The 13,327-nt window shown below is 54.2% G+C and overlaps 5 protein-coding genes across 5 annotated transcripts; 3 read left to right on the top strand and 2 right to left on the bottom strand.

Moving 5' to 3' along the window:
- Positions 1–906: 906 nt before the first annotated feature.
- NECHADRAFT_38651 (uncharacterized protein) lies at positions 907–2,811 on the top strand (the record flags this gene model as incomplete). The annotated part of the gene is made up of 3 exons (XM_003052197.1): positions 907–1,206; positions 1,258–1,822; positions 1,874–2,811. 3 exons carry the CDS (start codon positions 907–909, stop codon positions 2,809–2,811), a joined length of 1,803 nt encoding a protein of 600 aa, XP_003052243.1.
- A 2,538-nt stretch (positions 2,812–5,349) lies between these two features.
- On the top strand, positions 5,350–7,575 carry NECHADRAFT_104158 (uncharacterized protein; the record flags this gene model as incomplete). Its single annotated transcript, XM_003052196.1, has 3 exons — positions 5,350–5,407; positions 5,626–5,868; positions 5,921–7,575. The coding sequence occupies 3 exons, from the start codon at positions 5,350–5,352 to the stop codon at positions 7,432–7,434; spliced, it is 1,815 nt and encodes a 604-aa protein (XP_003052242.1). The 3' UTR covers positions 7,435–7,575.
- An 85-nt stretch (positions 7,576–7,660) lies between these two features.
- Positions 7,661–8,296, bottom strand: NECHADRAFT_79220 (uncharacterized protein; the record flags this gene model as incomplete). The annotated part of the gene is made up of 2 exons (XM_003051744.1): positions 7,661–8,151; positions 8,209–8,296. 2 exons carry the CDS (start codon positions 8,294–8,296, stop codon positions 7,661–7,663), a joined length of 579 nt encoding a protein of 192 aa, XP_003051790.1.
- A 633-nt stretch (positions 8,297–8,929) lies between these two features.
- NECHADRAFT_104157 (uncharacterized protein) lies at positions 8,930–11,090 on the top strand (the record flags this gene model as incomplete). The annotated part of the gene is made up of 3 exons (XM_003052195.1): positions 8,930–9,096; positions 9,153–10,937; positions 10,994–11,090. The coding sequence occupies 3 exons, from the start codon at positions 8,930–8,932 to the stop codon at positions 11,067–11,069; spliced, it is 2,028 nt and encodes a 675-aa protein (XP_003052241.1). The 3' UTR covers positions 11,070–11,090.
- A 213-nt stretch (positions 11,091–11,303) lies between these two features.
- Positions 11,304–12,968, bottom strand: NECHADRAFT_38734 (uncharacterized protein; the record flags this gene model as incomplete). Its single annotated transcript, XM_003051743.1, has 1 exon — positions 11,304–12,968. The coding sequence occupies one exon, from the start codon at positions 12,966–12,968 to the stop codon at positions 11,304–11,306; it is 1,665 nt and encodes a 554-aa protein (XP_003051789.1).
- Positions 12,969–13,327: the final 359 nt, after the last annotated feature.

Genomic DNA, 13,327 nt, shown 5'->3' with positions numbered 1-13,327 from the left:
CACGTGCGGAATGCTTCCAAACTCTTGGCAACAAGCCTTGGCTTGACCTCGACATCAACAATCCAATCCACCTCATCGCTTGTGGCTGGCGGAGATCGGTATTCAAACCAACCAGCGAAAGACAAAACGGGGATCGGCCTCGCCGAGATGCAGAAACCCAGTGGCTGAGATTACGGGAGGGAACAGCAGGGGTCTGACGCTGTAGGGCTGACTTCCTTGACCGTTGATCAATGATGGCGAGATTTCCCCTTCACTGACTGGCTTTATCAGGTATCTTGACCAAAGGGTAGATCATGTTGATCATCTATGGGCCCATTGCTTACCATTTGATGTCATGTTTTTGAACATCACCAAGCCTACTTTACGCCGTCCACGTAGTCTCACCCGCGTCACAGATCCCAACAACTTGGTTCCTAGCAACCCTCCTTGGTGGGCGGCCGCTGAGGCTCAAGCGCCCCGTTCGGGACCGCATCCTTAGCATAGCGCTTGGAAATCGCTAGTTTCTGGGACAATGGGAAGCTGGAGAAGTGAGAAAGCGGAGGTTTTTGTTCTTGGCTGTGGATCTGTTGACGCCCCTTCAATCGAGGCAGGGCTGTACTCTGCATATCCGTTTTACTCTGGCTAGGCTCATCTCGACTACAAGGTTCGAGATATGGTCTAGGACCTGCTGGTTTTATCTTGCAGATCTAATTTGGGGGCCATGGGCCGCTCAGAGGCTGGCTGAGCGAGGCCATCTACGTGCGTTGGCTTCCTCGTCTATGGGCTTCCTCATTCTCTGAGGCTATTCTTAAAGAATGGGCGTTTCTGCTGTTCTCTTCGGTTGAGGATACCCAGAGCAGTCTTCTCGTCGCTTGTCTTTTCCATCCCGTGTCACCAACACAAACTTCATTTGTGTATCAAAAGATCATGAGTAACGAAACCGAGAAACCTCAGCGGCCCGAGGCTCCTAGGCTGGACTCTCTGCCTGCCGTTAGCCCGCTCAACGTCCCGGGACATACACCTCAGAGCTCGCAGTCTTCCAGCCAAGGAGTCATCTGGGATCCTGCATCCTCATCCAATGCCCCTTCTGTCCAGCTCAAGGAGGTCGAAAACGTCAACATGCCTACAACATCTAGGGGATGGCGTTTCTATGGTGCATTCGGTACTTTGTGTCTTGTTACTTTCATTATTGCCCTTGACTCGACCATTATCTGCGTTGCGTTGCCGGTAAGCTTCGAGTCTGGACGAGTGATATCAGTGACTTACTGACCTTGATAGACCATCGCAGAAGACATTGGAGCCTCAGCTATTGAGGCCTTTTGGTGCGGTACCAGTTTCCTCCTCGCCTCGACAGTCATCCAACCCCCCGTTGCCTCCCTATCCCACATCTTCGGCCGTCGACCAGCTCTTCTTGGCTCCCTAACCGTCTTTGCAGGCGGTAGCGTCATGGCCGCCCTCGCCAAGAACATCGCCGTCCTCCTTGGTGGCCGTACGCTTCAGGGCCTAGGCTCTGGTGGTATCCTGGCTCTCACATACGTCATTGCAACGGATCTTGTCAGCCTCCGCGAGCGAGGCAAGTGGTTCGGTCTCATCTCCCTCAATTGGGCCATCGGCAGCATCCTGGGTCCTGTAGTCGGCGGTGCCCTCGTCGAAGTTTCGTGGCCTTGGTTGTTCTGGTTGAACCTGCCTTTCTGTGCTGTCGCTTATGTTGCCATTCCTATAACGATGAAGATCAAGAGAAAGGAGGATGCAACTGTCAACACAAAGTTGAAGGAGTTTGACTGGATCGGAACTGTCATCTTTGTTGGAGCGTTGACGAGCTTCCTTATTCCCCTGAGTTGGGGTAAGTAATCTTGGCCTCTATTATGTGATTGCTACTGACTGAGTATCCTAGGTGGCATCATGTATGAATGGAGCAATCCCCGAACTGTCGTCCCTCTCGTCGTCGGGATCCTTGGCCTTATTGCGTTTGGCTGCCACATCAAGTTCTCGACCAAGTACTCGACATGCGATCCCCTCCTCCGACCGAGCCTCTTCACATCCCTCACGTCACTCTCGGCTTACTTTGCCACCGTCATCCACGGAATCCTCGTCTGGTGCCTGCTGTATTATGTCCCTCTATACCACGAGGTCAGAGGGTCTTCGCCCGTCGACGCCGGTGTTGCAGTTTTGCCCTTTACAGGCACTGTTGCTCCCGCTGCTGTCGTCGTTGGACTTTTGATCGCCAAGACAGGTGCCTACCGACCGTTTATCTGGCTGGGATGGGCCCTCGTGCCTCTGGGAATGGGCTTGATGATGCTTCTTGAAAAGGACACTGAGACTTGGAAGTGGGTGCTCATCTACCTTGCTGGAGGTCTTGGCCTGGGCATTCTTTACTCTGCTCAAGCTTTTGCGGCTCAGGCTGGTGCCTCTAATGCAGATCTACCCTTTGCTGCGAGCTTCTACGCTTTCTGCCGATCTCTCGGTCAGGGCATTGGTGTTGCGGTCGGCGGCGTGACTTTCCAGAACGAGTTCCAGAAGCAGATCGAGAAGAGCGAGCAATTTGCGCCCAAGGCTGCCGAGTGGGCTAAGGACGCCTCGGCCCTGGTGCAGATTATCAAGAAGGCCCCCGACAGTATTAATCTGATGAAGGAGACCATCGTCGACGGATACATCAAGGGCCTGCGAACCGTCTGGCTGGTCCTGACCCTCCTAGCCTGCGTGGCCCTCGTGGTGTCGGTGCTCTGTGTAAAAGCCAAGAGCCTGGATCGAAAGTTTGAGACGGAGCATGAGCTTGATCAAGGTACTCAGGAGGGAGAAAAGGACAAGTCTGGTCCTGAGTCGGATGTTTAGATGGGAGAAAATGTGGCGTTGCTTTTTGGTGTTTTTAATGATGGACCATTCGTTTAATGATGGGTTTTGGGTGATAGAGTATTAGATGCGTCTGCAAAAGTATGATACCAACGAATATGAATGAACTATTAGACTCCTACTTGTTGTGTGTTTGTTGTGATGATCTGTGATCCCTCCAGCTTACATGAGAGATACTATCGTATCAAGTCTGAATCTGTTATACACTGACGGCTTTGCCCGTGTCGAGCAACATGGAAACTGCGATGTTGTCAACATTATGTTACTGTGAGAAAAATGCCCCACGGCCGGTGATAAAGCTCAAGAAGTCACAATTGTCAGCAATCTGGCGAGTTTTACGTGTTTCTCATCCAAGACAGCTTTGCCAAACCGTTGAGACAAAGCGGCCTTCAGTATCTTCTTGCACATCTCTAGCGGCGACACAAGTGCTGAGTGGTATTTGTTCAATCTGGCGGTGTTTGCCAAATTGGGGTTTCATTGCTTTCATAGAACTAGTCGTTGTGCTTGTTTCCAGGGGCATGTTCCACAATGCCTTTTGCATGTTTACCCGTAAAAACAGCATTGGATATATGGGCATGGTACCCGAAAGATTTCTTTGGCGTCTGAGAGGCTCTTTGAGGGGATCGTTGTTTCCAAAATCGAGCGAGGTGGGAGAAAGATTTTCAAGCTTATTGCAGGAGATATGTGAAAACAGGGGATACTCACAGACAAGCACATTCAGAGCAAACTCATTCCCATCGTCCTATATAATCCCTTCGCAAGCCCTGGGTCGTCTTTCGTCAGTTTATCACTAATCTTCCTATATATATTGTCCCCGAAGGATACATTCACACCTACTGTTAAAAAACGCCACAGCGGGAACCTGGCCGGAGTCCAGATGCCGAGTATAGGTACGCTTTGCGAGGTAAGAACAATACCCTGACTCTTCCTTGAGCGGCTTTCAGCTGATCTCCCTAGCTGCGCAGTAGTTGTCGTGCTTTTCTCGTCTCGTCATCGAGATAGAGCTCGCCCCCGCCCCCCACGACCAGCATATAGTAGCGGGGGTAAAGTCTAGGGGCAGAGAACGGTGAAGGCGACACAGGCTTTCCAACAACGGGCCAGCACCTTGGAACTTCTCCTACATGGGTCCTGCAGTCTGAACTATATAGCTGTCGAATGGTGTAAACCGAGAACTTTAAACATCTGGCGCCAAACACAGCATATGGTTCTTGGGGGTTTCTCACAGAAGTCAATGTACCCAAGGAAACTATCGAAGTAAGTTGGTTAACACGACCGATGAGGCGATCTCTGGCTGACTTGACAACACAGACTCTCTATATATATAGTCGTCAACATCTCTTGCGAAGCGGCAGAGCGGTGCCACATGGGTCAGCAACCCATCATCGGACGAGTTTATACTCTCGAACAGATTGCTCGCGAGTATCAGGAGCTTATTCTGGAGATCGTCAAAGCCCACCCTTTTGTGCATCTTCAACTTCACAGGCCAGACGGCGTGTTAAAGACTCTTGCCCCTTCGACAAAAACATCCACAGCAATCGGTTGGTTGTAGCTGGGTTCAACCTCAATGAATTCCCCTGGACCTTGCGCAAACACCGGCTTCTCGCTTCGTCGTAAGCATCGAAGAGCGAGCCAGCATCATCCACTTGAAACAGGCAGGTCCACACACTGGATAATATAGATAGCCTTCCCTGATCTTTCTCGCCTTGTCACATTGCAAAGGCTGGCTCGGACTAGGGGTTTCCCTCTCATGAGCCTGAAGACATCAGGTCTAACGTCTTCATTCGGGTTATATATATCACATTCGCCTGGGTCGAAGCATGGAGAAATCATGTACCACCTGGCCCTGGCGATGGGAGCTGACGAGCTCTTTCATCTAGCTACCAGACATTTAGAAGGGTTGCGACATAGCCTCCATGGTGCTGGCGAATGGACGCATTTCTGTCGCATGTCCCAAGTTTGCTGGGCACTGGCTACCGAGGGAGACCATCGGCCGAGTGAATAGACGAGTCAACACACATTCTTTGACTCCACGGAGAGAAGAGATGCTCCAAATGTGGGATAGGAATCATAATCATATTCTATCTATCTTGATAGGCTACCTTGAATAGGTACCTGAGCATAGTATTCACCCAAACAAATAGGCGTACCTAGTTACCTATTTCCAAATTCATTCTCACAGTAACTCTATTTTCCTGAAAACACTCTGTGCCAGATATCAATCCTTCCATAGCTTAAAAGTGAAAGTGATTATGACTGGTGACCTTGACCTGATGTTGAAAGGGTGCTGTGATGGAGGACGGGACGAAAGGCACCGTCGCTCTTTCCCTAAGGGCCCAGTATGGAAATCATATCTTCAACAAACAAGGTGAGATGGCCGAGCGGTCTAAGGCGCTGTGTTCAGGTTCCACAAGAACTAGCAACGATTCGCAGTCTAGAAATAGGCGTGGGTTCGAATCCCACTCTCATCATTAATTTTTGCCGATTTCTACAATTATTTTTTTTTGGGTGCGTTTGTGTGTCATGGTTCTTTCGCCATTTCTGCGTGGGGTACAGCTTGCATTGCGTTCCATTGAATGGCGTCAGTGGTCCGTTCCTCAGCGCCTTATTTGCTAGGCCCAGTGCGAAAGTGACAAAGTTTCGAGTGTGGCTTGGAGCTCAGGTACAGCCGTACAACCCCTCCTGCCTTTCAAGGTTCCCTTTGATTGCGCCTCGTAGCGCGCGCTTCTCGCGATTCCCCAGCTTCCCAACCCGCGTAAAGCGATACGTTCCCTTGTCTTTTGCCTCTTCACTCAACAGCCCAACCTACGTCAGCTTCAACTCTCCTGAATGTCTTCCACTCCGAGCGCGACATGGCATCGGCGTCGCCCTCTTCCTGTCTGTCCTCGCCGGCATCCTTTGTTACCGCGCACGACTCCATAGTCGACAAGTCTACCGCCGCCAGCAGCCCCGTACAGGAGAATCCTTGTCCCTATCGCGATGCGCGCCAGCTACCCCGCGAGCTGAAGAATCACTGCCATATTTTTCTTGAAGAGCAGCTATGTATGGTCTTGTCCTTGTTTATGTGTTGGTCGTTCTGCTGACTCGCCTGGAGATGCCTCGGCCATCAATCTCCTCAACAGCATCGCCGGCGCCGGCGCATCCAAGCGCACTTCCACCAACAGAAAGGGTGTCCCGGTTCCTCCCCCAAGCCATCTCGCCTTGTTGAGCACACTCGTCATTCACCCTCTTCACACCACTCGCGCCGAGAAAAAGGAACATCTCGACGTATGCTCCCAAGCGCTCGACTATTTGCGCAACATTCTCGCCATTGTTGGCCCCGTCAATGCCGACTTTAGAACCGCCTTTCAGTTCTACTCAGTACCCCGATCAGGTCGCAGACGCGAACAACTTGCGTCAGCAAACGATAGTGATGTTTCCGACGCCGAGTTGAGCGGCGACGATGAGCGCCTCCGGGGCAAGATCGCCAACGACGGCAGTGTATGGAACCGCGGCCAGGACTTCTGGTCTACTGTCGGCTGGGCCTTTAACTGCAGCACAATGTACCCCAACCGATGGCGCTACTGGAAAGTTTGGTTGGAATTTATAATGGACGTACTCGAGGCCGACTGGAACGAGCGCGAACGTCGCGACAAGGCGGCACAGCAGGCCAACGGCCCCGACAGCGAACCGATCCTGACATCACGGGAGGAATCCATCATGGCCATGTACATGAATCAGCAGAATGGACGACAAAGCGGCGCCAAAGGGTTCGTCAAAGCTCTATTCGCTGATGGAGGCGAGCTATCATCTTCGGCCTACCGCGAGATCTTTGACAAGGAACCCCGGGGCCCACGAAAACAATCAAAGAAGCGAAAACGAGAACAAGTGCTCGATCTAGAAAACGACAAGTTTGGCGACTATTTCGAGGATGAATCCATGTCGTCTGGTGTCTCAGAACCTCCCACGCCTCAAAAACCCAAGGACACACGCAAACTCGGGAATGCCGGAATTTATCCTCCTGGCATGGTGGAATCAATAAGCATACGACTGCGCATTTTCAAGCTCTTGTCGGCCGTGACATGGTCACGAGGAAAACGATCAGAGCTCAATCGTCTTTATGAGGAGTACACGGCAGCCCTCAAACTCCTACCCCTACCGACATTCTCTCTTTTCCTTTCACAACGACCCAACATCTTATTACCCGAAGCACTTGTCACGATCAACAAGGAACTTTTTGACCTACTATTACCTTCATCATACAAGAACCCTTCCAGGATTGATCCTGAAGGCGACGCCCAGGGGAGTTTGACCATGCCCATGTTAGAATACTGTTATGTCTTGCACCCTGCAAATACTGTGGCGCTGGAGGACAATGCCAAGCTGTCACTGGTTGTCGAGAGTGCCATCCAGCTTCTATGGTCGTTTGACATGATGGTGTATTCAGAAGAATTTGAAGCAGCTGTTGAGAAGGGCATCAAGGCTAGAGAGACCAAGGCAAAGAAGCGACGGACTGGCAAGATGAAGGGGGATGCGGGCGATGCCATGGCACAGGACGTCCTGACGAACTCTGGAACAAGGCTCAGGATTCTTCTCGAGGCGTTAAAGGCTATTCAGGAAGCGGAGTAATGAATTCGGGCTGGTTAGTGGTCATGATGGGTTGGTTGGGTATTTTGATGGTGACACTTGTTGGTGACTTGATATTGTACAAACTTAGACTACCCCTGTACATAGATAGACATTATGTTGTAATGAATGATGATATCCCCTGAATATCGCTTTGGGTCCAAATTGGAATGGATGGCTTTTGTACATTGTTGTTACAAACGACGTGGCAATCTTTGAGGTTGACATCTCATCGTTTCCTTGGCGCCGTAGGGTTCCAGGCTGTGGGTTGCCAGCTCTCACCAGGCCCTCTAGCCTTTGCCTTTGCCCATGGATCGTCGCTCTTTTCAACCTCTTCCTCAGCCTCCTTTGCGCCAGCGGGTGCTTGCCGCTCCCGTCCAACGTCCTGCTGTGGCGGACTACCAGCCTGCGCCGAAGACAGCAGCGGCGAGGGAGCATCCTCAGGGGCTTCCATGACACGGGGCTTGGCCTCCCACCGGGCGTCGGCCTCGGCAGCTAGCTTCTTCATCCTCACCTGGCGCACCAAGTCGCCTTCTTGCTCGTCGAGTGTCGGGGGGTCCTGCCGGGTGTGCCGCAGCCACTGGTGCCACTGCGGACTGACCTTTACGGAAGAGTAGTGTGTCGACCGCGGGTAATTGACAATGCGACGCCATCGCTCGTTGCCCTCGAGGCCTCGCGTGAGTCGAAACTCCCAGTATGTGTTGCCCTGGAGGTCATAGCCTGCGGGTGGGGTGTGTAAGTCAAAGCCAAGAGGACGGCATGAATGAAGGAACTTACCCATGAGGAAGCGTTTGCGCCATGGCAGACGAAGGGCCTTCCACCTATACCAGGCCCTAGCAACGGGGCCAATCTGGTTGGGGGTCATTGCAAGGTCTTGTCAGAGCTGGGCTGTCAAGATGCTTGCATATGTTTCGAAGGAGGGAGAATTTCGGGGGGAGGGGCATGAAACAACCGGATGGTCAAATCACCGACCATCCTAACCTAAGCAGAAGCAGCCGCGCATGATGATGGCAACCCTCCACCAGCCACACTTTTTATGCGCACCAGCCACCCCGCGATGAGCCCAAGTACCTAATGACGCAGGCGTGCGTACGTGGGGATCAATTGTACCCAACCCACCCAATCTGGCTGCCTTCGCTACTTACTTACTTACCTACGAACCAACCCTTCTTTCAACCTGCACTTCACTTCGGATCTCCGGGATGATCCCTTCTTTCTCTCTTTTTCTCTCTCCTCCATCAACTCTCTGATAGACAGACTGAACCAGGCAGCCTTTGCTTGTTTATTGCTATTCGATACCCCCGATACCCATCCCGTCTCATCCATCTTTCGCCCCCCTCAATCCAATCCAAAAGACGCTGCGTAACCACAAGACTCGTTTGCGCGCCGCTACATTTACAGCCTCACAGCATTGCGTGGCCCTCTCTCGAACCCGAATAAAAGTGTCACATACTCAAACACTCGATCCAACGTCCATTATCGACCTCTCAATCTCAACATGGCGTCCGTGACGTCCCTCGACAAAGACCTGCGCAAGATGCGCCTGGAAAAGTATACCCCTGCCGCAGCAAACGAAGCCCGTACATGGATCGAAGATATCCTCGGCGAGAACTTGCCTTCTTCAGACCTTCTCGAAGGCCTCAAAGATGGTGTCGCTCTGTGCAGGTACGTCCCCTCGCCACATTGGCCATCGTGAATGCGGCACTTACACGACTTTACAGACTAGCCAACCTCGCTCTCCCACCTCCTGGCCTCAGGTTCAAGCGATCGGCAATGCCTTTTGTGCAGATGGAAAACATCTCCCTCTTCCTCCGCGCCTGCCAGTCCCCGCCCCTGAACCTCCACCAACACGATACCTTCCTCACCGTCGACCTGTACGAGCAAAAGGACCCTGCCCAGGTCCTTCAGTGCATCGGGGCGTTCAGCAGAGCCGCTCACGCTGCGAGCCCCCAGAACTTCCCCACAGCCATCGGACCCAAGTCGCGACCTGATGCTGTGACACCCCAGGGGACAGGCTCGAGGACCCCCACCGGAACCCGCGATCGGGGCAAATCCTTCACCAGCAACCCGTCACCGGCCTTCGGCCGCTCTGCCGCCATGCCACATCGGACCGGCGACTCGGGCTCCGGCCGGTGGAGCCCTACCAAAAGCCCTACCAAGAGCCCCGGATCTCCCGGCCCAACTAGCAGCTGGAGCAAGAAGGAGCATGAGGGCACTACCGCGCCGGCTTGGAACATTGCCCAGTATGGCTATCTAGGGGGTGCCAGCCAGGGCAACCTTGGCATCTCGTTTGGCGGACGGAGACAGATCACTAGTGCTGGTCCCCGTGTGCCAAGCCTCGCCGATAAGGAGCGCCGTAGAAGGGAGGAGGAAGAGCGTCTTCGCCTGGAGGCCGAGGACGAGGAGCGGCGACAGGCTGAAGAAGAAGAGCGTGCGCGAATCCAGGAAGAGCTTCGATGGGAGCAGGAGGAGGAGAATCTGCGCGAGAGGGAGCGCCAAGCAGTTGATGAGGAGAAGCGACGATGGGAGGAGGAAGAACGCCAGTGGAAGCTGACAGAGGAGAAGAGGCGTCAGGAGGAACAAGAGGCTGAAACCCGACTCAACGAGGAGCGCAAGGCCGCAAGGAGCCGAAGCGATGCCAAACTCAAGGGTCAGTTCCTCAGCCAGTACCGAGCGGAACAGGCGGCGTCGCAGCAAGACGGCAATTCAGAAGACGAATACCGAAACCGCGTTAAGCAGCTGGAGCAGGAGTTGGAGCTTGCCAGGCAACGCGAGGCTGAGTACGAGCGGGAGCGCCAGGAGAGAGCGGAGCGCGTGGGAGGCGTCCCCAAGCCCAAGGTGAAGAAGCCTCTCCTCTCCAGCCCGCCGACACGGTCGGACTCGTGGTCTAGAGATGAGCGAGAGGTTCTGCGCACTCGGTCTCCGCACAAGAGGGAACCTATTCAAGAAGTCGACATTCCCATCCTGCCGCCGAGGTCTCCTCGTCCGCTCCCGGACCCGACTTCGGCACCAAAGGTCAAGCCACAAAATACCGGCGGCCGTCCCCTCCCGGACCCCACGGCATACGCTGCCAAGCCCGCTCCCGCCGCCCCGAGCCGTACCGACCGCTTCCTCTCAAGCAACCCTGCTCCGGCACCTGCCGCTCCTCAGACAACCTACTCGCGCGAACTCGGTGCCACAGCTGAGCACGATGCCGAGGATCAGCGCCGCGTGCAGAGCCAGGCCAAGACCAAGGCTGGCGGATGGGCGTCCAAGTCCCTCCTGGAACGTGAGATGGAGATGGAACGCCAACGACAGCGCGAGTGGGAGGAGGCACAGAAGGAGACGGCCGCAGCAGTGCGCGCCAGTGACGGTGTAGAGGGTATCGGCGGAGGTATTGGCGGCCGATGGGATGTTGGACAATGGGCCGGCTACACTGGCGGCGATAGTCAAAACAACGGGTCACTAGGCATCGGAGCTGGACGGAGGCAGATCGTAGGACCGCGACCGCTGCCCGAGCAGTCAAGGTAAGACCTCATTATCGGGAAAAGGGGGAATGCGCTGGTGACATGCATGGGGCAAGCTTGATGATGCTGGTGTTTTACCATAGTTTAGTAGTAATTGGCCACGTCTGGATCACTTGTGATAGTCTCGAATAGAAGCCGTAACGGCGATGGTTCATTCCCTGGGGACTGGCTGAAAGCATTCCGAGGTCGGGTTCAAGAAATCTCATTAACATGTATATATACTGTACTGTGTGTATTCATCTTCGCTCCGAGCAATCAATGAATGTCCCATAACTTTTGTCTAAAACCCATCCATCCATTCCCTAAAAGGCTCTACGCCATCCAAGTTCTAAAGATACACCTCGCAAGCAGACCATTGATCAAATATCAAGCCTCTTGCTTCGAATCGCTTGCAGCAGCCTCATCCCGGCACCGCTTACACATGCACCAGCCGCCCAGGCTGCCTCGTGCCCACTCTCGACGCTGCTGCACGGGCAAGTTTACATCACAGTAGTGGTTCAAGATCTCTTCTCCACGCTTGATGCCCCCTGGTCGACCACCCAGCACACGTTCTCGCCTGGCCTCGAGCACCATGCGGCCGCCCCATTCCCAGGTGACGTTGGGGTCGCAGTCATGATTCGCAAGGCACCAATAAGGGTGGACGGCGGCCACATCTGGGCGGCCGTCCCGGGGGTTCTTGCGGGCTGAAGCAGTGCCGCGGAACTTGGCATACAGGGTGTTGAGCACCCAGAGATCATACTCGGCGAAGGCGGCGTAGATATCAATGTCCATCTTCTCGAGCACATGGAGCGGTGTCTCGATGCTATACTTGAACGAAAACGGGAGGGTCCATTCAGGCGGAGGGCCCGCGTTTGGCGAGACGTTGATATCGTTGGTTCTGGTTGGCACAAAGTCACCCCAGATGTATTTGACCTCGCGGACGTCCAGGGGGTGAACCTCCTCGTGGGCTGCAATCGCCAGCACACGGGACAACAGCAGCAGATACAGGGTCTCGTCAGCCTCGAAAGCGTCAGGGTCCTTGGCGATTGCATCAACGTCCTTTTCGCAGACGGCAGGGTGATATCGCTCCATGGCTTGATCGTGGCAATACTGGGTGCAAAAAACAGTGTCGTAACATTCGTCGCAACTGACAGGTTCATTCTCACTGCCGAGTGGCGGCAAATCGGAGCTGCAGGCGTCGCAGATGGAGTCTTTCAAGCGGTTATTGGCAGTTAGGAGAGAATATTCCCTGAGAACCACCTCGCCAGGAGCAATGTCCTCCTTGGCAAAGACACCGAGCTGCTTGCACGTCGGAATGATCTCGTAGTCGTCGGTACTGCTGGCTCCCTCGAGCAAGATGGGCAGGGTAGCAACCTCGACTGCGCACTTGGGGGCTATTTGGCTCAAGTGCTCATTCAGGTCCGTAAGCGACTCGTCCGAGAATCGATCAGGCTCATGGTCGTTCCAGGGATACACCTCACGGCGAACGAGGCCGCCGTCGGGGAGGTTGGGGTAGTCGATGTCGACATCGTCGCGGCGGAGTCTCCGACGAGCTACCGTGTTAATGTTGTTCTTGGTATCGAGCAGCTCTCGGTTCGAGGGACAAAGCTGGAGGCCACGCTGGCAGAAGCTGGCGGCACTTTTGAGAGATCCGCAAAGAAGAAGACCGAGAGACAGGATCTGATAGGCACGGACCGAGGCCAAGGTGGCCAGGCGCCTAACCACGTCGTCTGCCTCTGAATCTCCCTGGGATTCATGCAGCTCGTCCTCTGGGAGGTTACCGTGGGCCAGCACATCAGGGAGGGGGACCGCAGTGTGCATCTGCAGAGACTCTAGAGCCTGGTCATGGTATTCGAACCCTTCGTTGAGAACCTCGTCGGCAAGAAGCAAGGCGCGATATGCATCGCCGGCAGCCAGGTCCGGATATCCTAGATCCGAGTGGACAACCGCCCGCTCCAGGTACAAGATCAGGTCATAGGGCAAGCTGACGAGCCCCTCGGTTAGCCGTGACCGACGGTCCAACAGCTGCTCGTTACGAGCCGCCGTGTCCATGTCTCGTCTCTTCTCTTGGGAGCTGCTTTCGAGTTTGATTTGTTGTATAAGTTGAAGCGAGCGCAGCGAGGGGCAGCAAGAGCGAAAAGCCGAGCTAACGGATCTAAGCGACAGCTTCGCTTCGTCTGCGGATCCGACAGATCAAGGTTGGGGCCGGCGTGTAGGCACAGACAGTAAAGTGCTGTATCTGTAGCGGTGACACTCGTAGGGCAGAGGGCTCCGTCGACAACTGACGATAGCGGCTCCCGGGATGCCAGGCAAGGATCGAAGGGAAAAGAAAGGGCTTGCAGGCCAAGGCGTGGTGTGGTGACAATAATACCGGGGCAGTCTTGGTGTGAAACTGCTGACGAGGCGTACGA

Source organism: Fusarium vanettenii, assembly GCF_000151355.1.
Source record: "Fusarium vanettenii 77-13-4 chromosome 4 genomic scaffold NECHAsca_3_chr4_2_0, whole genome shotgun sequence".
Lineage (NCBI taxonomy): Eukaryota > Fungi > Ascomycota > Sordariomycetes > Hypocreales > Nectriaceae > Fusarium > Fusarium vanettenii.
The sequence above is the reverse complement of the archived record's forward strand: the minus strand, read 5'-3'. Positions and strand labels throughout refer to the sequence as shown.